The sequence below is a fragment of the Thunnus maccoyii genome, chromosome 6 (genome assembly GCF_910596095.1).
Source record: "Thunnus maccoyii chromosome 6, fThuMac1.1, whole genome shotgun sequence".
NCBI lineage: Eukaryota > Metazoa > Chordata > Actinopteri > Scombriformes > Scombridae > Thunnus > Thunnus maccoyii.
The window spans coordinates 10,227,447-10,252,607 of NC_056538.1; the positions used below are offsets into that span (position 1 = coordinate 10,227,447).

The 25,161-nt window shown below is 39.3% G+C and overlaps 1 protein-coding gene across 2 annotated transcripts; it reads left to right on the forward strand.

Moving 5' to 3' along the window:
- The first annotated feature begins 222 nt into the window (after nucleotides 1-222).
- st3gal4 (ST3 beta-galactoside alpha-2,3-sialyltransferase 4) lies at nucleotides 223-24,840 on the forward strand. Of its 2 annotated transcripts, XM_042413743.1 has the most exons (12): nucleotides 223-496; nucleotides 6,556-6,625; nucleotides 9,894-9,965; nucleotides 12,459-12,540; nucleotides 12,891-12,980; nucleotides 14,344-14,441; nucleotides 14,865-14,928; nucleotides 15,134-15,229; nucleotides 16,853-17,042; nucleotides 17,516-17,653; nucleotides 23,522-23,674; nucleotides 23,790-24,840. In XM_042413743.1, exons 3-12 carry the CDS (start codon nucleotides 9,944-9,946, stop codon nucleotides 23,886-23,888), a joined length of 1,032 nt encoding a protein of 343 aa, XP_042269677.1. In that variant the 5' UTR covers nucleotides 223-496; nucleotides 6,556-6,625; nucleotides 9,894-9,943; the 3' UTR covers nucleotides 23,889-24,840. The 2 variants fall into 2 exon arrangements, with proteins under 2 accessions (XP_042269677.1, XP_042269678.1); XM_042413744.1 differs by lacking the exon at nucleotides 6,556-6,625.
- The last annotated feature ends 321 nt before the right edge of the window (nucleotides 24,841-25,161 follow it).

The following is a 25,161-nucleotide window of genomic DNA, read 5'->3' on the forward strand; positions in this document are numbered from 1 at the left end:
TTGGGGGAATGCTCATACCTTGATCATACTGTAAACGTCGATAACCTGTGAACCACAGCAACGCCAGCACCATCAAGTTACGGCTTGTACAGTTTTTGCAGCCATTGTATTTAGATCTGTCCTCCAGCAGCCAGCCAGTGCGCTTACCGACGTGCGCATGCGTTCCTGCATGGAGTGAAAAGGGAACGCGCTGTAACAGAGAGAAAGAGATCCGCTATATCAGCCCTGCAGACTTCGTGCCAGTCAGACCAACAGTAAACTACCGTGTGTATGGTTCTTGTTTCCGCTGAGTTGCTCATAGACATGAACTTTGAGACTCCAGTATCATCACTGCTTCTACCCGGGTGTGTGCGCTGCTGGCAGATGCATATTTCTCTTTTTCCCATGGAGTGAGTGTCACCAAAAGCAACGTGAACTTGGTATCAACATCATTGTACGTACAGCACAACAGGCTCGCTGCGAGGATTAAACCTCATCTGTCGGGGCAGCACTGCTGGTAAGTAGGTATGACTGTTACAATCATTTGCGGGCTAACAGTGCAGCCTGTATGTGTGTTACTGTAGGAGTTCTGTACATGCTTGTGGGGAGGGATAAAGCTGCCCTCCTCTGTTGTAACTGGCCTCATTGGATCACAAGATGTCAAATTTAATTTAGCTGGTGCGACTCTTGTTTTCTAAATACGTGTCAGTGTGATCACTTTTAATTTTTCTTTTGGTCGGATGGTTAATGTAGATTAGGACGGAGACTGTATAATGTCATATGTTCCTAAATGTATTTAACCACAGACAGTGCTCTGTTCCCTGTGATCAGTGGCATTTAATCTGACTTTAAGTGCAGCTTCAGTTGCAGTCTGCCAGTAAACTTTGGTTAAAATGTAATTTCTCAGCAAGTCCAACAATCAGGCAGTGATACTGTAGGGAATGATAATTGCCAGTGCTGATAGTTTAGAGCTTAAGGAGCTGCCTTTGTACTGTTTTATATTGTTTATATGTAACATAGAAAGAGGGCTGCAACAATCATCTGCAGATTGTTTTCTTGATTAATTGTTTGGTCTGTGAAATATCAGAAAACAGTGAAAAATGACCATTATAATTTTTTAGAGTCAAATGTGACTCCTTCACGTCTTGTTTTGTCCAACCAACAGTCCGAAACCCAAAGATATTTAGTTTACTATCATGTAGAACATAGAAAAGCATGAAATCATCACATTTAAGAAGCTGAAACCAGCAATTTTGCTTAAAAAATGATGAGTGACTAATGAATAGTTGCAGATCAATTTTCTGTCAATTGACAATACGGTTAATCCTTGCAGCTCTACATAGTAACATCATGTCATCAAGAAATTCAAAAATGGTTTTTGATGCATCAGTCCTCTGTGTTGCTTACTGCTGAAAACTCACCAGCTTTTTGCTTCACACTCATGTTTGGTTTGTTTCAAATCTGTTACCTTGTACGCAGTTCTTTTTAACTTCAGATGTGGCATGTAATGGGGCTATGTAATATTAAGGATCTGGATCTTGGAGCAAACTGGCTGAAAGACTATGTTTTGCTCTCTGCAGTAGTAACTCTGCTTGTCCTTGAATCAGTTAGCTGCAGTCTGGTTGAAAATGTGAAAGCTGTGTTGAACACACATCTGCCCTCAAAACATAGCTAAATTTTAGGCCAACTCTTGTATACAAAGAACCACATGTTCTTTAGTTTACCATAGTGTAAAATAATAGCCTATATGAGAACAACTAATAGTGGGTATTGTGAAAAAGGTGTTTCGTCCTCTGTTTTATTTCTCAACTTTATGTAAGTTATGTAACAATCTCGTCCTGCGGGAGACAAAAAACAACAGTGTTCCCTAACAAGTTCTTAACCTGAAGAAGAGCGCAAACTGGATAAATTGGAAAAGTCAAATTACAGTTGTAATTCAACCTGATGCCGTCATTCTTCATACTGTCATCGACGTCGTCTATAGATCCTTTTTCCTGTTTGGCCCTGAGCCACTGACGTTCACAGTTGGATCAAGATACTGTATGTCACAATCCTCCAAATTTGCGTAATGGAAAGCAAATATTGGCTAGCTTCGTCTTGGGAGTTGTTTCTATATGCACAGCAGTGTTTCCAGTTAATTATATAAATAATTTCTGGGAAAATTTGGGAAATTGGCCACGTGTGTCTGGCCAAGTGTGTCAATGTAGAAACACTTTTTGGACTGGCCATAAAGAGGGCCTGGCTCTTGAATGCAGTGCATTTGTTTGGAAAAGTGGGTTTATTATACAGTCATACATTGGGATCAGTGAGTATTATATGGATATTATATATCATTTCTTGTTAGTGTGGGTATGATCACATTGTAGTTTGTTTGGCACCACTCTTGATTGCTAATGTCTTTCATGATGATGTCACCTTTGATGTCATCTATCTGGTTTTTATTTATTTATTTTCTTCTGAATTGAATTTGTTCCTTCTAGATCTGCTTCTGTATTTTCGGCTGTGGATTTCAGGCACTGTAGCAGCGGCTACATAAGAGAGATTTTTTCTCCATGGATGTTGCATTTAATGGAGCTTAGAGATATTTAGCACATGGCAACTTGTAGCAAACCAGCTGAAAGACCACAGTATGACCTCTGCAGTAATGACTCACTCCTCTTTTGAATCAATACGTTAGTAGGAATCTGGTTTGAAAATATGATAGATGTGTTGAGCACTCCTCTGCCCTCAAAACATAAGTTTCAGGGGAATTTAACCATACTCTAATGTACTTCACTCTGCAGTGAAGGCCCACAGGCTTCCATGGGTCCTTGAGGGGGTTTTCATCGATTTATCAAATCAAAAACATCTTATTGTTATTGAAAGAATATATGCAAAGCTGGATTACCGGCCTCTGAAGTTCTTGGACCCCAGGCCTTAGTGTGATTTGGGTAATTTGATTAATTGCAAATTTGTGTGTGAATATAAACACTTAATTATAATCTTGTGTCAATCCTGCATTATTCTTGTAGAAGAGCCATGTATCAGTAAGTTTTTCTCTATTTCAATTTACAGATTCATTTTCTCACGTGGCGTTTACTTGAAGTGCCACAGGATATGTGCACGACACAGAAATGTGCTGGTTATGTGGGATGTCAATAGGGACCTGCAGGTTTTTTTTGTTTTTTTTAGCCCTGGAGCCTCCTAGTTTGGTTAGTCCACACATTAATATGACAAAGAATGACCAGTCAAACCAAAGTTTCTTTCTCTCCACTTATATTTTCTGTCTCAGGGTAAGAAAATTAACCAAACGAGACTCAATAGTGGTTCCTAAAATGAAATGGAAATGGTAATGGGATGAGGGTATTGTCGTAGGTGAGATCCCATTAAATATATTATTGATTTTAATAGTATTTTGTTCATTCTCACTTTTCATATTCTGGATCTTTTACAGCCCTGCACTTAGGTTACACCTCTCTAATTGTCCACCCACACGTTGCATAAAAACTGAAGAACAAATGAAACTTTTGTAGTTCCCACCTTACGAAATAACTGTGCAGAGGAAATTGCAAAAACTCAAATTCATAAAATAGCTTTCTTCGACATTTTAACCTGTGTAATATCTCTGGCGGCATCCCTTTATTCCCCTGACACTGTTAAGCTAAGGAAGTTTTTTCTTCCTCATATAAGTATAGCAGAGTGCAATGTACAATCAACTGAATTTTTTATTGCCCCTTGTTTTTGTCCTGAGACCGCCTCTTCTTCCTTTTTTTTTGCGGTCACATATAGATAATCTTTGCAAATAATTAACAGTTTATGGGTGTAGACAGTGTGCAGTTGTTTGCAGATGGGAATGAAAAAAAAGCCCAAAGAAATGTAACCTTGTTTCAATATGTTAGTGTGGGAACAATCTGTGATGACCAACTGGAAATGGTCAGCTGCTGCCAAAGTACAACTGAGCAAACACTAGAACTAATTAAGAACAGACTAATTTCCAAAGAAGTGAGTTGGACAGATGTACTGAGTCATCAAAGAGGGGTGTGCCTGCAAACTTCCAGGCAGCTTTATATTTACACAACTACGTAGCAAAAATTTCAGATTATACTTTAATAATAATACCAAATTGTTATCATGCTAATTTCCACTTTCGATGTCATTTATTTATTTATTTCTCCATTGTTGTTTCCAGCATAGTTGGGGATGTCCCAAAACATGAAGCATGACTCACACCTCCTTTAATTTGATCAAGTACTGTGGCCTGTTAACATCTTAAAGGAGGCTGGACTAAAAATATGAATCATATGCTAAGAAAGCTTTGAAGATTTAAGTTTACCAGTCTAGTGAGTAAGTAAAATATGTTTTTGTGTGGATTTGGTGGAGTTCCTGTTGTGAAATGTTGACTAAGTGTTTCCCTATGTTCCAAGGCAATGATATTTAGCTACGTTTAGCAATAGGACAAGTAGAGGAGAATCCCAATAGATTAGTCTGTATATAATCCTAAATTGGTTGACTTGCGTATATGGGGCAATACATCATAGTTGCTAGACAAACAAATTACACATTTGCATTAAAACTCTTTTCATGAAAAACATTTCCTATTGAAATGTACAAAAGTGAAAGACAGTTACTGAAATTGCATAATGGAAAGTAGTTGCTAAAAACTACAAGATGGGTAGAGAATGGCAATTGCAAAATTGCAGCGTAAATAATAACACAATTATAGATAAGCAGAACTGATGCAACTCAGACATACCATGGATGAGTGTGGTAATGAGCGTTCACCTGTCTTGGCGTGTTAGTGCATGCATGTACAGTATCAGTCAAAAGTTTGGACACACTTTCTCATTCAAGTGAATGGGAAGGTGTGTCCAAACTTTTGACTGGTGCTGTATGTTTAAAAATGAGAAAGAAGAGAAGGAAAAAAAAAATGCTCGGTCCATTAGCAAATTCTGCATCATATGGAATTGTTGAAAGATTCATGATCTTTAAAAAAAAAAAAAAAATAAGTAGGGGAACCTGGGGGCAGTCGACAAAGAGGATCAAGATATTGAAGGGAAGCCACACCCTGGACTAAAATTTCCTTCAGCATGATTGCCATGAAACCTGTGCAGGGGAATCAGCATGTGTCATCTACTGTACATTCACTGCCTTAAGGTGCCTTTTCACATACAGATGCTTTTAGGAGGCAAAAAAGGTTTGACTAGAGACTGCAATTTCTTTGAAAGCTTTTCTTCATAAAAGGGGTCAAAATGTTACAAATGGGCACCAGATTTAGCTCCTCTGACTGGATTAAATTCTGGGATTATGTGTTTTAGAGGTGATTTTCTATTGTGAGCAGAACACACATATGATTTTCTTTAGCCAGTGTGTCTGTGGTGGAGGGAAATCAGCTGTTAGGTGTATAGGGGTTTAAAGAAGATCATTCCGTGTCATCATTTAACGTCAGTCCTGACTGCATTGTAAGGTCAGCTGTTCAGAATCTCAATAAATCCGTTACGCCCTGTATTGTGACTTATTGTTGTACTGTTAGTTACTTCCACTGTGCTATTCTGTGGTAGTTGCCTGACTCATCTTTAATCACTACAGTGTGTGACTAAGCTCTTTAAGTGGTCTGTCTGCATTTCTTTTCGTGATCCACGGTTAGACTTACAGCAATGCTTTGAGAACATCTGTGGTGAAGTGCAGTTCTGACAGAATCTTACTTTGCTGCTCCTCTGTCGGTCCTTCACATCTTGAGGACTTTTGCCAGTGTCAGTCTGCCTCACGCCATCGCACACAGCCAGCCATTGTGCTGCTCTGTTCTTGTGTTGCCTGTGGTGCCTGTGAGGAGGTCCTGAGCCTTCTGTGTCTCCTGTGATTTATGCTCCTGTGAGCTACAATACATCCAGCTGTTGTTACTTCCTCAATCATGTTCAAAGTTCATGGGAAACATTTGTATATATATATATATATATATATATATATATATATATACACACACACACACACACACACACACACACACACACACACACACACACACATACCTCCTGGTAACTTTCTAGGTAACGTTATTTCTGTGGCACATGCACTCGCTTTTTTCATCCTGCCATGATCTGCTCCTCTCATTACAGTTATGGATTTGGCTTCAGTAATGATTATGAGTACAGTACTATTAGAAGTCACGTTTAACAATCTGTGACACATGGACAGTATAACTTAACGTTACTTCGCCAATTTATATGCCTGGTGAACAAGCAAGCTAGCTTGCAAATTACATAACGTTACACAATGTTGACAGGTTTACTTGAAAAAATGAAATACTTAAATATCAAAATTGTTGTGTGACTTTCTGTCAGGATATGTCAGACTGTAAAACATGTCAACATCCAAGACCTTATCTGATGATAAAATTTCTGTATTATGAACCTAAGACATAATGCATCTGTAGTAATACTGCATCCATCCACTTCAGTTATGAAAGAATCCCTGCAGTGCATGAGTGGAGTTTGCATTTCAGGAGTTACTTACTGCTCAAATCTGTGGATCTATTTTCCTATATTCTGCAGATATCCTCCAGTGACTTGCATGTCTGATTATTTTATGTTTTTACTTCAGGGACAAGCCCAGGTTAATTACATCTGAACCTTGGATATACTGTAGTCACTGGAAATGAAAGAGGGAAAAGGTAAGATCCCCTGTTGTAATATTGTCATTTTTTGTTGACATGAAAGTGTAGCAGTGAAGCTCATTTACAATTTCTTCAATATTTATGTATGTGTTTATTTGAGGTAGGCCCTACGTCAGAAGAATCTGTGATACTTGTTATTATTAATTGTTTTGGCTGGGTACCAACCGAATCACTTCGATACTATCAAGTATCATAAAAATTCTTGTCATTTGGTACCAAAGTTCGACACCTAGCAGGACTGGAGCTGGAACATCTGACTGTAGCTTCTCAACATAAACAGCAATGACGGCGGTGGCAGCAGCGGCGGCAGCCGCAGTATCTACAGGGGTTTCATTAGGAGGTTGGATCAAAACATGTTACCTGACAATAGTGTCTTGTGAGGCTCTGCTATGTCAGCTGTGGACTCCTGTGTTGTTATGGTCCCACAGAGGCTGCTTCGCTGTGTTAGCGCCCATTCTCCAGCCACCGAACCACCGCTGTATTGATGTCAAATGATTCATAGTATCATTATCTTCGATATTTCAATACAGCTTGATCTTGCCTTACCTACAGGTTACTTACGTGTTTTGATCCAACTTCCTGTTCCTTGAGTTTGCATTTTAGGAGTTATTACTTTCTGCTCAGAGCTGTGGTTCTATTTGCTTTAGGAAATGTTCTGCAGATATCCTCCAATGACTTGCGTGTCTGACTGTTTTATGCTTTTACTACAGGGACAAGTCCAGGTGCAAATTACGTGACATTATTAACATTAAATATTTGCCCAAGGTTGGCAGGTCTGGGTTAACTTAAGTTAACTAAATTCTCAATTTCAACTTTCCACATCTACCCCAATCCGTTTACCTTCGCAAAGGAGTTAAAAGAATTGTCCTCACCTTAGGAACCAGCCAGCCGCAGTGAGGAGGGGGAACAATAGGGATAATATTGATGTATATTGCTGTTGATTTGCAGTCTCTTGAAATGACATTATACACTTGTCAATCAGGATCATCGCAGCTTCATATTTGGGTGAAGGCAGGGGGAATGAATCTGGTGCTATGATTGGTCAAACTCTTCTTCTTCTTTTGCTTTTCGGCAGGCTAGACGCTGCTACCTCTTGCTGTTAGACTTGAGACACTCACAGACCTTCCAACCCTGGACAAATATTTTGAGTACCACTTCGGCGACCCATATGTGTCAGATGCAAATCATTGCTTTTCTTACAGTGAACTATTGTGCACAATTTGCAAACAACCACTTCGGAGACCTATATGTGTCAGATGCAAATCATTGCTTTTCTTACAGTGAACTATTGTGCACAATTTGCAAACATATACATAAAGTCATTTACATACAAAATGATTTACATAGTTCAGTTGTGCATGTGCACAATTGAACTCACAGGCGTCACCAGCTTTTTGCGTAGTTTACAGTTACAAATCATGCCAGCATATTTTGTTATGTTATGTCAAAATCATTAACTGCTACGCAAAATGTGTACAGATTGGTAGGTCTGCACTCAACACACTTTCTCTTTAAAACCAACCAACGTTAAAACTAGTGACTTTTGCTGGTTGGTGAGTTTTAATGTCATTACAGTCACAGCACATGCTGGGTGCCACATCCAGACTTCATTAGCTGACATTATGGGTTGAATTGTTTGTTGTGCTAAGATTAGCTTGATTGCGTCAACAGTATGAAAGTGACTGTAGTAAATAGGTTTATATTTTTTATGTTATGAAACTGCTTTGAGTGTGTAAAAATGCCAAGGAGCTGAAAAATAAAACTAAAGATTTGTACTTTAATGTCATTTTCTTTTTGTTAAAATGAATGTTATAAAATTGGTATTGAAAAAAGTATCGTTCAATTTTTTAACGATACCCAGCCCTATTAATTATATCAACTACATTTAAAGAAGTCATTCAGGGAATTTTGTTTGATCTTTCTATTATTTTTTTGATTAAGTGATGAATAGTTTAGTCTGTAAAAATGCGTGTGAAAAGCTGTGAAACCATTTCCGGTTTAAAACAGAGAGAAACAGCATATCCTTCCTGTATACCTGGTAAACTGAGATAAGGAGAGGTTTTGGCATTTTGCTTGATAAATGACTTAAACAATCGTTCAGTTATCAAAAAGTGGAAGAAACATAACTTTGCTTGTTTTATGAAAAAAAAGATACATCTGAAGTTTGCTACTGTCCACATTCTTTAGTTTTTTTTTTATCATTTCCTAAACAACAACTTTAAATAAACACAGACCAGCCTCATATCCGGCTCAGGATGAAAACAAACCTGCTGCATTACAAGTCAAAGGAACTACACCCAACTTCAAGACACAACAATATCATATCATGTTTTCTGTTATGAAATGACACTGTTTTTGTTTCACTGGGAGGGTCTTGAGTGTCCACATATTGTAGAGTAAAATCCACTGAACGTCCCTGTGGTGGTGTTAATCGATCATGAGGTTTCCGTTCCCTCGCTGTCTCCAAGTTTGTGTGTGTGTGTGTGTGATTTACTAGTAGATTTACAGCAGTATTGCCTTACTTTTGTTGCAATGTAGCATGTTCATGTGCACACACACATGCACACATCGTAAAATATATGTTCAGCTGTGTGCTCCCTCAGTTTGCCATAGATCTTCAGTGATGTGTCTTGGCTCTGAAGCGGTGTCAGGCATGTTCAATACCGTTCGGATTCTGAAGGGCTCTGGCTTATGAGTGAGAAAGATCGTGGATAAGATGTGCATTGTGCATTAAATAGGCAGATGTGCGTTGCGTTAAATGCCTTTTAATCTGATCTAAGCCCTAATCTGACCTCAGCCTCTCCACAGCACAGTTGAAGCAAGCACGCAGTGCTGAAGCTGTGATGGTGCCTTATGGTGTATGTCCTTCAGTTCAGGGACGAAGTGTCAGTCTAGCATGATTCTCTTAAACTGATCTCCCTTCATCTGCTGCCCTTCTCTCACTGTCTTTCTTTCTCTTATTCTTTCTTTTTTACGCCGGTATGTCTCTCTTTATCTTTCCTGTTTTTTTGCTTTTTGTTTTTGCTTCCGTGCATTTGTGTGTTTCTAGGCCACTTAGGTTTCCTCCAACCGCACCTCTAGCACAGTATGTGTGTGCATGTGAGTGATAACTACTATCTCAGTGAACCACTGTGTATTTCATTTGACAGTTAGTTTCCAATCTCCTATGAATCCTCTTCTCAGAAGTGAAGGATGTTATCTACATAAAGCTGTTAAAAAGGAGGTGCTAATATTTGGTGTTTCCTCTTTCTTCAACTGCTACCAGGATGATCTCATGCAGTGTGTAGACATGAGAGGACCAAGGAGCACGTGAAGATGTCCCAGAAGGCAACTAAAAGTAAGCTCTTTTGCTGCGGGTGGCCGAGGACATCTGTGCATAAAAGAATTATAATTTTTTTATCAGATGTAGTTAACGCTTTGCTCTGATTTGTTGTGGGCATACAGCAAATTATTTGCATCAGACTTTTTTCTAAGTTTGATGTTCTGTTTGATATGCTGACTGTGTTATTTCACATGCAATGATTAGATGATCATGGCCCTAAATGCACTTTGTCACAGGTTAATGATCATACCTACATAATACTACTACTACATTATAACCACTGTTGTTTTTCATTGGGTTACCACCAGTAACTTTTTTTTCCTTTCAAATCTGCAGACATATCCATCCATATGCATACAACATACGTGTGCAACAAGAGTCTTATAATGTACTTCTAGTCACTTATCAAACATTGTTGATAACATTGTTAACACAGTGATTTGATTTAAGTTTCCTTTGATGAAAAGCTGGACTCTCTCCCCCATACAGTAGAGCAAGATATAAACAGAGGAAATGCGGTGGCAGCTGTATTGAAGGTTGCTATAGTTGGTTAGTACAGAACTTTGTAGTGCTACAGAGTGTTTGAAATATGGTTTATCACCAAACATCAGTTTTAAACCCCATTCGGATGGGATTAACATTACAGAGGGAGGTGGGGAATAAAATATTTACTGTGCTCCTTGACTCCTTAACTCATCATTCGCTTTAACCTTTGCAAACTAACAGAATGTGGTCTGTAATAGACATGGACATTCAGCAGGACAAGACAAAAGTTCTATTGGTTCCCAAATAGCCCTATATGTTGGTGTTAGTAGCGGTACCTAGTAGTTCCACACTTCACCCCCTGTAAAAATGCAACTTTTTACATTTCTGTTTTTGTACAGATTAAACAAACAAGATATCACGTGTTAATTAATGAGCTTTAGAGGTGCAGGTAGATGGATTTTGTTAGGACAGAGCCAGACCAGCTCTTTGCCCTTTTTCCAGTTGTTTGCCATGCTAAGCTAACCTGCTGCTGGCTTTAACTTCATATTTAAAGGGAAGGTATTATGCTCGTTTCCTGGTCTATATTTTTAACCTGGGGCTCTACTGGAATACCTTTGCAAAATTTACAGTTCAAAAAACCAGCTGCTGTCTCTTTATTGCCCCCCTGCCGAGGAGCCCAGTCTAGTCTGATTGGCCAGCTTCCGGAAGCTTTGTCTCTGCAGACTTCCACTGGCTCCGGAGGCTACATAAACATACAGTACACTGTAGTAGGAGAGTTTTACCTCTTTTTCTTGTTATTTACTTAAAATGTCAACTTCTCAAATACATCCATGCATGTTCAAGCCTGAATCCGATCCAAAATACGAAGAGTAGACAACGTGAACAACCCTAGCATCAACCTTAGCAACAAAGGCTACGGAACAGACGGCCATTTGTGGGCATGTGTGAGAGATCTGATGTCAGTTTGATGGGGGTAACTTTACAAACAAAGTGCTCAGAGCAGGTTGAAGCCCTGGCATTTGAGTTTCAGGGAGCATTTTTGCATATGTTCATCTCAAGTTTTAAAACATTGACCACGTTTAACAGACATCCGACATCATAACAGTATAAATGTAACAGAAAATCATAAAAAGCATATGTCCCCTTTAAGGGACAGATGTGAGAAAATTCTCTCTCAACTCTTGGCAAGAAAGCAAGTAACCATATTTCCAAATTCAAGAACATACCACTGATGTTCAGTTTTATACATGGTTTTCCCTTTTGTCCCAGGACAGAAAATTCATTACCGTGTCCAGTCTACATAAGTGGAAAAAATAGCAGAGATGACTGAAACAGTTCTGAGGATAATTGAATTAAGATATGGGTACATTTCCTGGCTTTGGACAACTTAACAGGGGTTTTCCAAAACCCACTCACAGTAATTTTTGGTTAAATCAAGCACACAGCACTCATGATTACAGTGCATATGAACATTTTAATCCCAATTTTCCAAATTGTAACTTAGTCCTCCCTGTTTTTGCTGCGTGTTTTTGGATATGTAGCATAGTTTGTGGTGTCATATGTAATTGTTAATGACTGGTATTGAAAGAAGTTTTAGATTATATTGAATGGGTAAAATTAAATCTTAAGAATTCATTGTAATTTGTGAGTTTTACTCTACATCATGTTCAGATTATAGTGGGTGGAGCGCTTTTTGTGGTCTTACTGGAAATCCATTATTACTTTCTGTTTCATTTTTCAGTACATATATTGGTACTGATACTATACCTGCTTTAAACTGGATGGCAACTGTAGCTGTATTTTATTCAAAAGCTTTCATTTGTTAGTTTCATTGATTGAAATTACACTCCATTATTTAAAGGATCAGATTTTGTTTTTAAAATAACCATGAAAACTTAAAATTGGATTTTAAAGGGTCAAGACTTTACAGCCAGAACAGTGTTGTATCTGAAATATGATGATCCCATTTTAAAATGTGTGTACTGTATGTTTGCTTTTGTTTTTTATCTTCTCTGACTCCAGCATGGTGCTTTAGGCTTATCCCAGTTCTCGTCTTCCTCATCTCCTTTGTCACATACTACTGTTGCTATGTCATACTTCAGAGGTAAATACACACACTAACACAACCATTTCTTTCTTCCCTCCTTAGTCTCTGTCTTTCTTTCTCCATTGCTTTGGTATTGAGGTCACTCGATTACAAAAATGCCCATTTCTGGTAAAAAGTAAGCTCATGAGGTCTGTGAAGTGCTGAGTCACTAAAAGTTAAGGAGACAACCCACATTCTGATCATCCAGTGGTCTAAGCTGCTGGTCAATTTAGGCCCTCACACATACCCACTTTTGCACTTTTTCTTTTTGAGTGCTCTGGACCCAGTTACTGGCACACTATGTTTTTATGAATTCAGCAGTAGTTTTCATGCCAGTTGTGGTGATTGTCAGTGTGTCTGTCTTTCAGCAACGGAGGCACCAGCAAGTCTCTTAACAGTAGCAAGTCGCTGTGTGGTGGCTGGCTTACTCAGAAGAAGTGGGAGAGCCTTGACTTTAAGTGAGTAATGGCATGTCTATGTTTTTTTTTTTTTTTTTACAAACTGAAGGGAGTGGATGGCCTATTAAGGGAGGATGGCATGCCAAGATTTTTATTTGAACTAAAGGTGCCAGGTTCCAGGAACTGATTCATGAAGGGAAAAACATATTTGACAAAGAACAGGATTTATTATTTAAAAAAAAGATTTTCCATCTAAGTCATGATTACATTAAGTCTTAGTAATTTGTGTGGAATGTCTTGATGAAACGGTTGACAGAGCGAGAGATTAAAACCAGCATTTACTAGAAAGGAGCTCTTGATAAAGTTGCATTTTATGGAGGCAGACAATAGCTTGTTCTGTCCTCCTCAGGTTCTGCCTTGTTAAGTAATCATTGTTCCACAGCCCCGAGCCCCCCTCTCATTTATTTTCTCTTGCACTATTATCAGTTTATTCAGCTGTATATTTACTGTTGGTCTTTTTGTGTGCTCTGTTACAAAACAGTGATATGGCCTCCATCTGTGGTTTGTCCCAAACTCCTCCAAGGTCGCTGTTTATTTCTTCAGCCCAGTAGAACCTTCCACAGCTGCCCTTGACCTTTAAAACAGTCCAGATTCATAATCTCTGTGTTTACCCCTGTAAAAGAAGATGATTTGCAATACAATGTGTTCCTGGTCGGCAGTTCTTGGATTTTCACATCAGTCATTACAGTTGCAGGGAGGCCTTCCAAGCAATCACAGTGACATTTTCTCTGATTAGACCCCTCCCCAGAGATTTATCCCGATCGCCCACGTAGAGCTAGCTGGCACATGAGGGTAATAAACGTCTGAGAGACTCACTGTCAAAGACAGTAGGTCATAAACAGCTGGAGTCTGAAGCCAGCGAACACAGAAATGCAGTTGTTTCATGTATTACAACCTGCCACATTTGTCTCACTCCACAGGCTCTGTGAATGTTGTTGTTTTCTTTTCCTTCCTCTCAGCAGAGATATGCCAACAAAGGAAGATTTTAATGAGGGAAATTGCTATTGAATGACATCATGTAAATGGCTGGTTTGCTTATAATGAGCCTGGTATACCTGCCTAATAGATACCAGAACATTTGGGAAAGTTAAGGCATCAGTGAAGCACATGAAGCAGTTTTCCATGTGCCACTCTGAATGCTGTACTGTTTGGCAGTGAAGTTGGTATTTTCCATTGTGTGGTTTGATGGTGGTGAATAGCCAAAAAATGAAAGTAGTTTTCTTCATCCTCACTGTCTTACGCCTCATTCATACCACTCCGCTCTCTCTCAGCCACAAAACCTCCTGTAACATAATTCATCTATACAGTGGAACCCTGTGCACAGTATTATGTTGTAATTCCTGCTCTGACATTTCTCACGCAGCATTAGCAGACGGACACAGCTCTTTCTGAAACTGGAGGATTTCTTCTGGCAAGAGCATCTGTCAAAGCTGGCATTACCTTATGGCATTAAGGGCAGTGGTATGTTGACTCTACATTATCCGCTGCTCTTTCTGCTCAGCTCATGTGTTGGATTTTTTTTTTGTTTGTTTTTGTTTTTTTAACAGGAGCCATTTATATGTTAATGTACTAACACCAGCTTTAACCTCACTTTAGATGTTCACCTCTGCCAAAGTAAATCACAGATAAACAGAACTCTTTTAATACTCTGTGACTGAATTCATGACCAGACTTGATATTAGTGATGCTTTACTGTCATAAAGTTAGAGTGTTTTGAAAAAAAAGATTACATAGCGTCATTCTGGATACATATTGAAATCAGGACCATAGATCATACTTTTTCATCTGTGATATACAGCTGATGTGATCTGTTGTTCTGCATTCACAGTTGTCAAAGTTGTCAACAGCACCTTTTACACCTCCCTTTCTCACTTCCTCTCTCAGAGCTGCAACTACTGAAAGTTCTCGCTGTAGCTGCAAATTATCAGGTCCCAACCCATATTGAAAAGTAAGTGTGAGCAGCTTAGCACATGGTACTTAGGGTCAGCTTGCTATTACAAAGGTTTTGGTTCTGATTTTGTATAGTATTCATTCTTTCATTCTAGTATTCATTTTCTTTTACTGTATTATAGTCCATAGACCACTACAAAAATAGATGAAAATTTCAACTGTGTGTGTGTATTTGTGTGTGTGTGTGGTCTACTTCTCCGCAGCCTTGAATGCAGAACCTGTGTAGTCATAGGCAATGGCTTTGCCATCAAAAACAGCTCCTTGGGAAGCATTATCAACAAATATGACGTGGTCATTCGGTAAGCAAAAACAATAACAACACATGAAAGTATTGTTAAATAGTATATAGTATAAGTATTACATAGTATAATATAGTGTTACAAGATTAAACCAAATTGCTACCCACACCTATGGAACCTCGGCTTTTTCAAAGCTTGTACGGACTGATTAGGAACAGACAGATGCTTAGGGGAGTGTGGTGATATAAATTCACTTGGCTGCAGACTAATCATGGACAGTATCCGACTGTGTGACCGTCTGACCCTGACATAGAGCCGTCCTCTCTGCAATTAGCAAACTTTTGGTTCAAGTGAAATTTTTTTCAAAGGAAAGCGTTTTGTTTACTCAGGGACAAAGGCACTCTGCAAATCTGACTTTAAAGCCTAGGAATGAACACATGCATTCTGAGTTTTTATAAGCCTCTTTCAAACAGCCAGAATTTGGCCTGGCCACAATGCATTTTTCTCCCCCCATCAACCCCCACCTCCTCCCCTCACATCTCTCTTTTTCTTCTCAGAAGCTAATCGTTCCCTGGCCAAGTAGAGTAAGGTTATTGACACTCAAAATTCAATGCATGCCTGAGAGTTTGATGTCGCTGGACTGGTTCTGTCATAGAAACCCCGCTAGACATTGTTAAAACCTGTCAAGACATGAGTGCAGGCTAATAATTTAACCAAACACAGTCTTAGTCTCTGTTACTGTGTTAATTAATGGGTCAAGCAACGAGTTATGTGGATTTTAGAGGTTGTTTTATTAGGGATTTGTTCGAAGTAATGAAGCAGGGATGTTTTCATAATGAAACACACATCAAAATGTAAGCCCTGGACACTGGAGTGTGTGTCAGTAGTTTCATACTGTCTTTGCAGGCAACTCTTTTTTTCATTTTTTGTCAGACAGTCAGCTGTGGAAAGGTCAGAAATTACTGAATAGAGAGGGACCTGAGTGCAAAAACATCCTGGTCAGGTGATTAAATGGTACACACCCAACATTCTCAGGACACTTGCAAATATTTAAATCTAAACATTAACATATTTCCTTTTATCAAGCAGAAAAAGAACAAATATTAACTGAAGAAACAGTAGCTTGAACAGTTTCCTGAATTGGGGAATCATCAAGTCATACTGAAAGCAAAAGACAGTTGGCGACTTGATACTATTTCCCTTAAAAAGTGGTTGTTAAAAGGACATACTTCATTAGTACGTGACTGCATACGAAACGATTATTAATAGAACTTTGTTATTACTGCAGATGTATAGTTTGCTAGTTGGCTGGCTAAACATCTAGCTTGGTTAGTTAAGCATAGTTAGCTAAAATAACTAATCCTTGGGGCTAATTTCTACGTATACTTTCAACGCAGGGCCAAGTTTTTGAAATGATTCAAGTAAAACTGAATTGGCTTCAGGAGGCTTGCTCTGCTTAACCTGATATACTTTAGCCAGAATTGCATTTCTTGAATGTCTAGGTAGACAGCTAGAGAGTACAAAGGTTGAAAAATACTGGAATTTCCCTTTAATGCTCAGAAATGTTTTAAAAACCATGATGTGATTGTATGATTCAACAAAAAAATGCTATATTTTTGTCATTTTATCAGTTTGAGATGAAACTAGCAGTGAAACAATGCTGTATCCTGTCAACTCCCTAAGGTTGAATGACGCACCAGTGAAGGGCTATGAGGAGGATGTGGGGAACAAGACCACCATGAGGTTCTTCTACCCCGAGTCGGCCTCCTACAACCCCGGCCTGCACAACGAGCCCAGTACACTCATGGTCCTGGTGCCTTTCAAACAGCAAGATCTACGGTGGCTCAAAGAGATCCTCTATGATGAGAAGAGGGTACAGGATATGTGTGAGAATGCACTCTCTCTCGCACAAACACACACACACACACGCACATACACATGCATGCATGTCATGTCATTCTGTCTTACTTCCTTTCCCTCCCTCGCTTCCTCAAAACAGACTCCTTTTAGCTTCTTTCCCAGTCCTTGAAAGGTTCAGTGATGCCAGTGCCCTTCAGAGTTAAATGTAGTTTCCATAGCAGACATCCTTCACTCTGTTGCTCAAGGCATCTCCGGCCTCCCACTGCTAATAGTTGCAGGGTCATTACCCGCTAATTTGCACATTGATTTAGTTGCCTCCAGACATGAGGGAGTCATAGGTTCAATTGCATCTCTGTTTGTGTAAATGAGCTCACTGTGCTGACCAAAAATAGCAGTTTCGTTCTCACTCTTTCTGTGCTTTTGTTCCTTTTACCCCATCTGCCTCTCTGTGACTTATCTTGTTGTCTTTTTATGTGTGCACCCCAGATCAGGAAAGGCTTTTGGAAGCCCCCTCCCCAAATCTGGTTGGGTGATGTCAGTAAAATCAGAGTGCTGGACCCCCACTTTCTGCACCAGACAGCAGAGAGACTCTTACGGATCCCCCTGTACCCCAAAAATAAAGAGGTGAGAGATTGCTTCCACTTAAATGTTTGGAGAATTGTCAAGCTGCAGGCGAGGAGATCAGAGTTTTAGAAACAGATGTTTTGGTCAAAGTCCACACCAAATTGTTGCCTTGATCTGAACCAAACCAATCAAATCTGTAGCTTAATGAGTCTAAAATTGTGGTGGTGATGCTTCTCCTCTGCTGCAGCTCATTAATATTGACCATTTCTGGCATCCTCAACTGCAATTTTCCCACTGGAACCACTTCTCTTGTTTGTTCCCCTTCTCCCATACCTCAGTTTTTTTTTCCCTTTTTGCCCTTCACTGCCTCCCACATGAATGTTAACAAGGCTGGATGGAGCATCCACTGATTAGCCACAGCTCCTCGAGTGATACGTCTTGAACGCTGTGATAAACAGTTTACTGGAAGAAGCACTTCTCATGAAATCTAGCTGGGTCAATAGTGATTTTGTGGATCCAATTACTGCAAGACATGATGAAGATTAGCTTCTGCTTGGAATTCTGTCATCTCATTACAAGATAAGCTCCCCATGTCTTCAAGGCTGCACAGTGAATCCCTGGGAAATAATTGGCTTTTAAAGGCAAGCCAAAATATTGTATAAATTTCAACCAGATGCCTTTTTTTAAGAAAAGGGACAGCTTCCAGTGTTCCTTCTCTGCAAAACTGATTATTGCTGCTTTCATAGGAAAATGTCCAGATTTTGTGACCTTCATTGTTTTTTCCTGATTTCAAGGTTTTGTTGAACCTCAGTGGGATTGTTTACTTTGGGGCCGATGAAATCTTACCTATTACTTATCCATTAAGAAGAATATAAAGTATAGGAAAGAAGAGATAAATTCATCAAGTTAAAACATACATAACATAACCAGAACCGAAACACAACCTAACTTGTGAAACTTTGGCTTAAGAACAGTGATTATGCAATGAGAAAACACGAAGAGGACATTTTTTGCAGTGTGCCATTGATCTGTTTTCGTTTCACAAATTGGACTTTGACTCCATGTTTGGCCCACGCGCTTGGATTTTGAAACGCCCTGGGATTCGACTTGGGCTATTACTCATGTAGAATGAAGTCTTTTATTGGCCCATTGCATCCCATCTGCCAAGCGGGCTTGTTGTGTGTTTGGTGGGGATTGTCCCTGACGTGGGCCGGAGCCAAGTTTTGTTTTGGTTCTGCTTGTTCCCCTCTCCTGAGCCCTTTTTGTCAAAGAGCGAGGGGGGTGCGGGGGGGGTGTTACCGCTTTGGACTGCAGTACAAACACAACTGGCTGGTGCATGAGACGAGTGAGCAGTGGGAAGGCAAGAGATCCTACAGGCGACCAGCGGGCTCGCCCGACAGGAGCTCTGCACCATCTGCACAGACTCTACGGAGAGGGCCAAGGGGAGAGGATGGTGGGCAGGAGGAAGAGAGAGATAGAGGGATGTAGCTGGAGGGAGAACTTGGGTCCATAGGCAGTTAAATTTTACTGTGTTGAACAGTTTTAAACTTCAACAATGGAATTAGCTTTATTTAGTGCTGTAAACATATCTTTTAAACAATAGTGATGTAACTTGCTGCAGAAGTCATGGAATCCTATATTTCTGTCACCATATTCTTCTGTCTCTCTCCCCTTTTCTGTATTCCTCATCTGACAAATATCACCAGGATTCCTGACTGTGCAGACCATCTCTTTGCAGATACCCCCACCCCACCCTCCCATAGCTAATGACCAGGCCAGATAGACAAGCGCTCCCCTCAACACACACACACACACACACACACACACACACACACACACACACACACACACACACACACACACACACAGGCACGAACTCATACTCTCAGACATGCAACCAATTTTTTCTTCCCCCTTTACTTCCTCTCTTTTTCTGTGTGTCTTCAGACACACATGCATACCTACATACTACTCACATGTTCACACCCCTCTCCCCAAACACAGGCCTGTGTTGAGCTCTTTTAGGTCTGGCTTGCAGTGGTGACGGTATGCAGCCCTCCGTTGCCCCCTCTCACCAAGGCTCCACGGGCCCACGTCCAAACTATGCGCCGCGCTGCTGCAGAGCTCTGGTGTTCGCCGGTGTGCTGGTGACCACATGAGGCTAATACACACAGAATGTCAGCTGTGTCCCATTGTGGGGTGCTCAATAGATTCTGAATTAAAGAAAAAAAAAAAAAAAAAAAGACAGTCACGCTCAGTGCAATAGCAAGTTTATCTGCTTGAATGTTGCACTTACATCTGAGCCTTTTAGGCACTGTGCTTTGATAAAGGTATTGTAGGTTAAAAGCTAAAGAAACAGTCTGCACCCACTCCCTTCACCTCACCCTGTCCAGTAAAACTGCAACTTGACATTTTAGAGGTGCTGGTAGGCTAATTTTGTTACCTTTAGACAGAGCCAAGCTTGCTGTTTCCCCCTGTTTTCAGTCTTTATGCTAAGCTAAGCTTATCAGCTGATGAATGTGGCTTCATATTTCACATACATTCACATCTCAGCAAGAAAACATGTTTCACAAAATGTTGAACTATTGGAGAGTTTGCCTTTGTTAGTTGGGGCACAGACATACGTTATTTTATCTGAATCTAGTCAGCTGACAAAGAATTTTTAGTTTTGGTAAAAATCGATGGCATGGGCAATCATAATTCCTGGCTAGAGCAAATGTAGGAAGTAGACCATTGTAAACACTGATTCATGCACTACACTAGTGGGACACTGGACAATAGAAATGTCCTTGCAGATAAGGCTCAAGCAGAGGAAACTTGATGAGAACATGGAACACTACAAAGGAAAGAGATATGAAAAGGCTGTTGGGAAAGCGTGCAACAGTTTGAAAAGGGATAGAAAGACTTCTATCTCCAGATCATGTGGAAGTGATTCTACTTCTTGCCTCTGTGAACGTGGATAATCACTGACAGAGTCATATGGGGAAAAAGCAAACAACACGTGGAAATCTCAGCAGGGACAACACAACAAACATGTCTCACCTCATTAAATCCCACATTAGTTTCATATCTTGTTTTTCGTGCTTTTAGAAAAAAGCAGATCAAGTGACACGCAGAAAACTGTGGCTAAACTGAGTAAAATTTATATTAGCTCTAATCTTAGGACATGAAATTCATTTGTGTGGTGCTGCACAGGACATTGCCATTTTTTTATTTATATATATTTTTTTCAAGAAGTAAATACAGTAACCATTCTGATATAGAGACAGATATGAAACATGCGAAACAGGCAGAGGGGAAGACATGCAGCTAAAGTCAAACTAAGGGAGTCACTTGGTATGTTTCTTAGAACGTGCTCTGTGATCTTCAAACTTAAATCTCTTTTAGACTTTGAGTGAGCCAGAAGGTGAGTTTGCAATGTCCTTTATATCTTGTATTTTTATATTTTATCTTATCCTGACCAATCCCTTTGGAAGATAGTACATATCAGGGTGTGCATCAGTGATACCAGCTAACATTTGCAGTGCCAATAATACATATCCACCCTCTCATCTTGGACTTAGTCGGTTTATTGTTTTAATAACATTGCATTCATCCCTTTATTATGATATGTCCATAGGTCATCGGAGCTGCAGTCAGTGTTTTTTATGTAGCATAAATTGAGCAGAGATCACCTGTGTGTATGAATGAGAAAGATATTTGTTATCGATGCAAAGCTGGGAAAAAAACTATCAACTCAAAGCTGTAGTAGTTTGTGCCCAAAGTACCTGTATTAAATATTGTTTTGAAGGGAGTAAATACATATTTTTGCAGAGATTTATTTTTACTTTGTCATTTAAGAATTTTTCCGTTGATCAATGTCAACAGGGCTTGCCTAATTCACAGTGATATGCAGTAACAGTAGGAATAACCAAGTCAGTAAATCAGAAGAAACTTTTGATAAATAGTTAAATGCAGAATCATTGTGGGCTTTAGTCCCAGAGCGAGCAACAATTCATAGGAGTCAGCTGAATGCATCAATGTGTTCAGGGCATAAACTTTTCAGGAGCAGGGCCATGAAATATTTTGAAAACAGTGACAAGCACCTGAAAGCCAATTAGATAGCTCAAAGGCAGCCAGTAAAGAGATTTAATTGAAGATTTGATTGGAGTGATTTGTTTGGAGTGAACCAAAGAGCGTGAAGTGTGCACACATTTTGGTTTTAGGATCCTGGCAATGCTTTTTGAAACAATTATGTCTGACATATTGTAAGAAGGCTTGTAAAAAGTACATTTAAGTATTCAAGATTATTTTCAGTATTTTGGGGGCATTATATGCTTTAATTAGATTGTTGACAGTAGAAAGATGATTCTTCTTCCTTTAGCAGTAGAAAGCAATTTACCCAAGATTCCTTGTCAAAGATGGAGTGGAAGATGTGAAGTGTTTTGTCTTTTTTCTTCAACTTGTTTTCATAATCTCATCCACTTGCCTGTTACACTTATTTTATGGCATCCAAGATTCTGGTATATTTTTTATCAACTTTGAACAAAGCTGTCTCAGTGAGCACTTTGCTTTTGTGCCAAGTGCCCTCTTAAATATTTGAAAGTAGAATTTGAATACATTTTCTAGCTGAAGGTGAACCAATCTCTCAAGTGTTTTGCTCAAAAAACATCAAGTGGGACATTATCCAGAAGTTGTTACTTGTTACTGGAATCAAGAGTGCTTTTTTCTTCTGAAGAGGCCATACTAGAGAAGTTAGTAAGCTGTTGGAAAACACCCAGACTGCAGGGAGAGACTGTCAATGGGGAGTAAGAGTGCTGTAAAGCAATGCAAAAGACTTTTAGAAAGCTGCTACGTAGGAAGGGGTTCAAGGGCACAGGTACTTTGCATAAGAGGAGGCTGTGATTAAAGCTGTTTTAATGTTTGGACAGTACATCTGATATCCAGTGTTTGTTGTTGTTTGGTGAAAAAGCTGGAAAGCACTTCATCCAGATTATTATGAGTTTCCACAAAGGGTTGAGGATTTAGTAAGTGGTCAGCTGTTGCAAATATGAGGATTATCTTTGTTTGAGATAAAATCTGAACTGTAGGTCTACCTGGAAAGTTAAATCTCTGATTCACAATATTCATTTAAAATATTGTTATTGTAATATAAGTTCTTCTGTTTTGCCAGAAGGTCACATGACAGATGTTTTATTTATATTACATAAAATCTATTTGACAATGCTTTTGTTCAGAGCAACTTACAATAAGTTCATATAACCTTTGTAGGAACAAGAGCTCAATGTCATTACAAATTATAAGTGCGTACATTTTGCTAAAAGTTCACATGAAACAATGCTTAAGTCATTAGAGACAATTTTGCACATGGAAAGGCTTGTGTTGATGAACTGCAAGTCAGAGGCAGGAGGGCCAAGCAGTTTATGTTGCCCTCTACTACCATCTAGTGGCAAAATGAAAGATTGCAATTTACTCATAAGAATCCCGCCTACTTGAGGAGTCATTATACAAGAGATGCACCCTCAGCTTTTAGCTTTTTTACAACGATGCTGCTTTCATAACCCCTTTTATACATCAAGCAAAGGTCATGTTGTGTGAATGTACATTTCAGCACAAAGATTTTAATGTGGGAGTTGCTCAATCAAACATTATTTTCTAATATTGGCTATAGGGCAGCTCAATTAGTTGTGGATTATGCAAATGATTCAACATTTTAAAGCCCCTTTGTGTCAAATTTTCATGTGCTCAAATTATTCTGATGGCATGTTTATTTGTTGTTATGTCATTGTCTGTATTGCTTTCAACCCATACCTCAGGTGCCAGGGTTGATACTACCACTAGGAGGCACCAATGTCGACAATGTTCAGATCCTGACATAGGAGCTTTAAAGGTCTGCCAGGAGGCACAGAATCAATACTGTGCGCTGTCATTAAGTTTTGTTTGTTACAGAATCCGGTACATCCTACCACGGGTATCCTTGCTGTGTTTGTTGCTCTCAACTACTGTGATGTGGTCCACATTGCTGGTTTTGGATATCCAACCTCAAAGACCCAAAGGCAGCCTATCCACTACTATGGATATGAAACCATGAAATCTATGAAGGTGGGTCGCAGTCATCTTCCTCAAATGTAGTCTGTTGCATAGTGAAAAGCATTTTTCTCATTTGCATTCTGCTCAGTTCTATGAATACTGATGTGTCTTTTTCTCCCTGTTGCAGAATTCTTACCATGATGTCAATCATGAAGCTGAAGCCTTAAAAAGACTGGAGGATTTAGGTGCCATCTTGTACCTGCACAGACACACATACAGTACATAACACTGTTCCAGTTTGATTTAATCCAAAAATGATTTAACACCAAATCTCAATTGCATTTGGTTTGGGTCATCAGATGTTAATGTGCCTTCTGCAGTGGGATTCAAGACATTTTGCTGGTACTTTGACTCATCGTTTGGTGACACGACTGGCACCTATCTAGCTGTGAAGAGCGTTTACCTCCCTGGCACCTTATGTTTTGTTGAACTGAGAGGCATAAAAAGTGTTTTTAACTGCTATTTTAACAATGTTCCATTGATTTATGAAGTGGTATGATGTTTTTATAATGTGGCTCTGCATTTTGCGTCACTTTTGGGGGTTTGTATCTTTTGTGTATCACAACTTTCAAAGTCAATTTGCAGTACATCAACAATTCACGTGGTGACTCAGATATCTGTTTGTTGCCGCTCCAACCTAGCTAGTTAAGTCTGATTACGTCAGATCTTTTATAATTGCAATGCTTTGATGTTGTTTTTAGGACCATGTAATGGCACAGGCTTATACATCGTATGAGCATTTCAAATCTACAGCTGAAATGGGAGTTCTTTTGTCCAGAGATTTTATGCTTATCGGTGAGCTGCAAATCTAATCAGTCTGGATTATTTCTTATACACTCATCATGATATGAGTCTCATTTTCAATTTTATTAAGTCAGATATTTTGTTTTCAATGAGAGGGTTGTTAGGATTTATGGGGCATGTTTTAACTACATTTTAAATGTACATTTTAATTCATGTGAAACAAAAATGAACTGATCACAAACCTTCACGCTGTTACTTCTTGGACTGGAAATACTACTTGTATTTTGCTCATTTGTAAGATTTTTAATTACATCTCCCAAACAGTTGTATCTGTTTTTTAATTTATTCTTTTTTTTCACAAACATTGCCATTTAATGGTACCACTGGATATTTTTTATTGCACAGATTAAAATAAATTTTTAATTAAAAAGAAATCAGTATGAATTTCATTCTCATTTAGCATCCATATAACTCATATTTTTTCTCACCTTGTTTATGTTGAGATGAGCAGGCTTATGTGTCTATTGAACGGAAATCACTACACTTGCATTATTTGACCTGAGTAACCCTGCACTGAGCTTTCCTTTGTCTGGAATTCATTCAATATCACTGATCACCACTAGATGGCAGAGAGCCTCCATTGCATGCATACTATACAGGAGATACTCTGCTGCACTGCACATGGTGCAGTCATGCAGCAGCCCATCTTAAAGTGCCTGGGGTAATGGTAACAACAAAAACCAGCACTAGCACAT

Excerpts from the sequence above, each read along its gene's own strand:
- st3gal4 (XM_042413743.1), top strand. The coding sequence starts at position 9,944 with ATGTCCCAGAAGGCAACTAAAA. Across the intron at positions 12,981-14,343 it reads TGGGAGAGCCTTGACTTTAA|CATTAGCAGACGGACACAGC; the intron begins GTGAGTAATGGC and ends TTTCTCACGCAG. Across the intron at positions 17,654-23,521 it reads TGTACCCCAAAAATAAAGAG|AATCCGGTACATCCTACCAC; the intron begins GTGAGAGATTGC and ends TGTTTGTTACAG.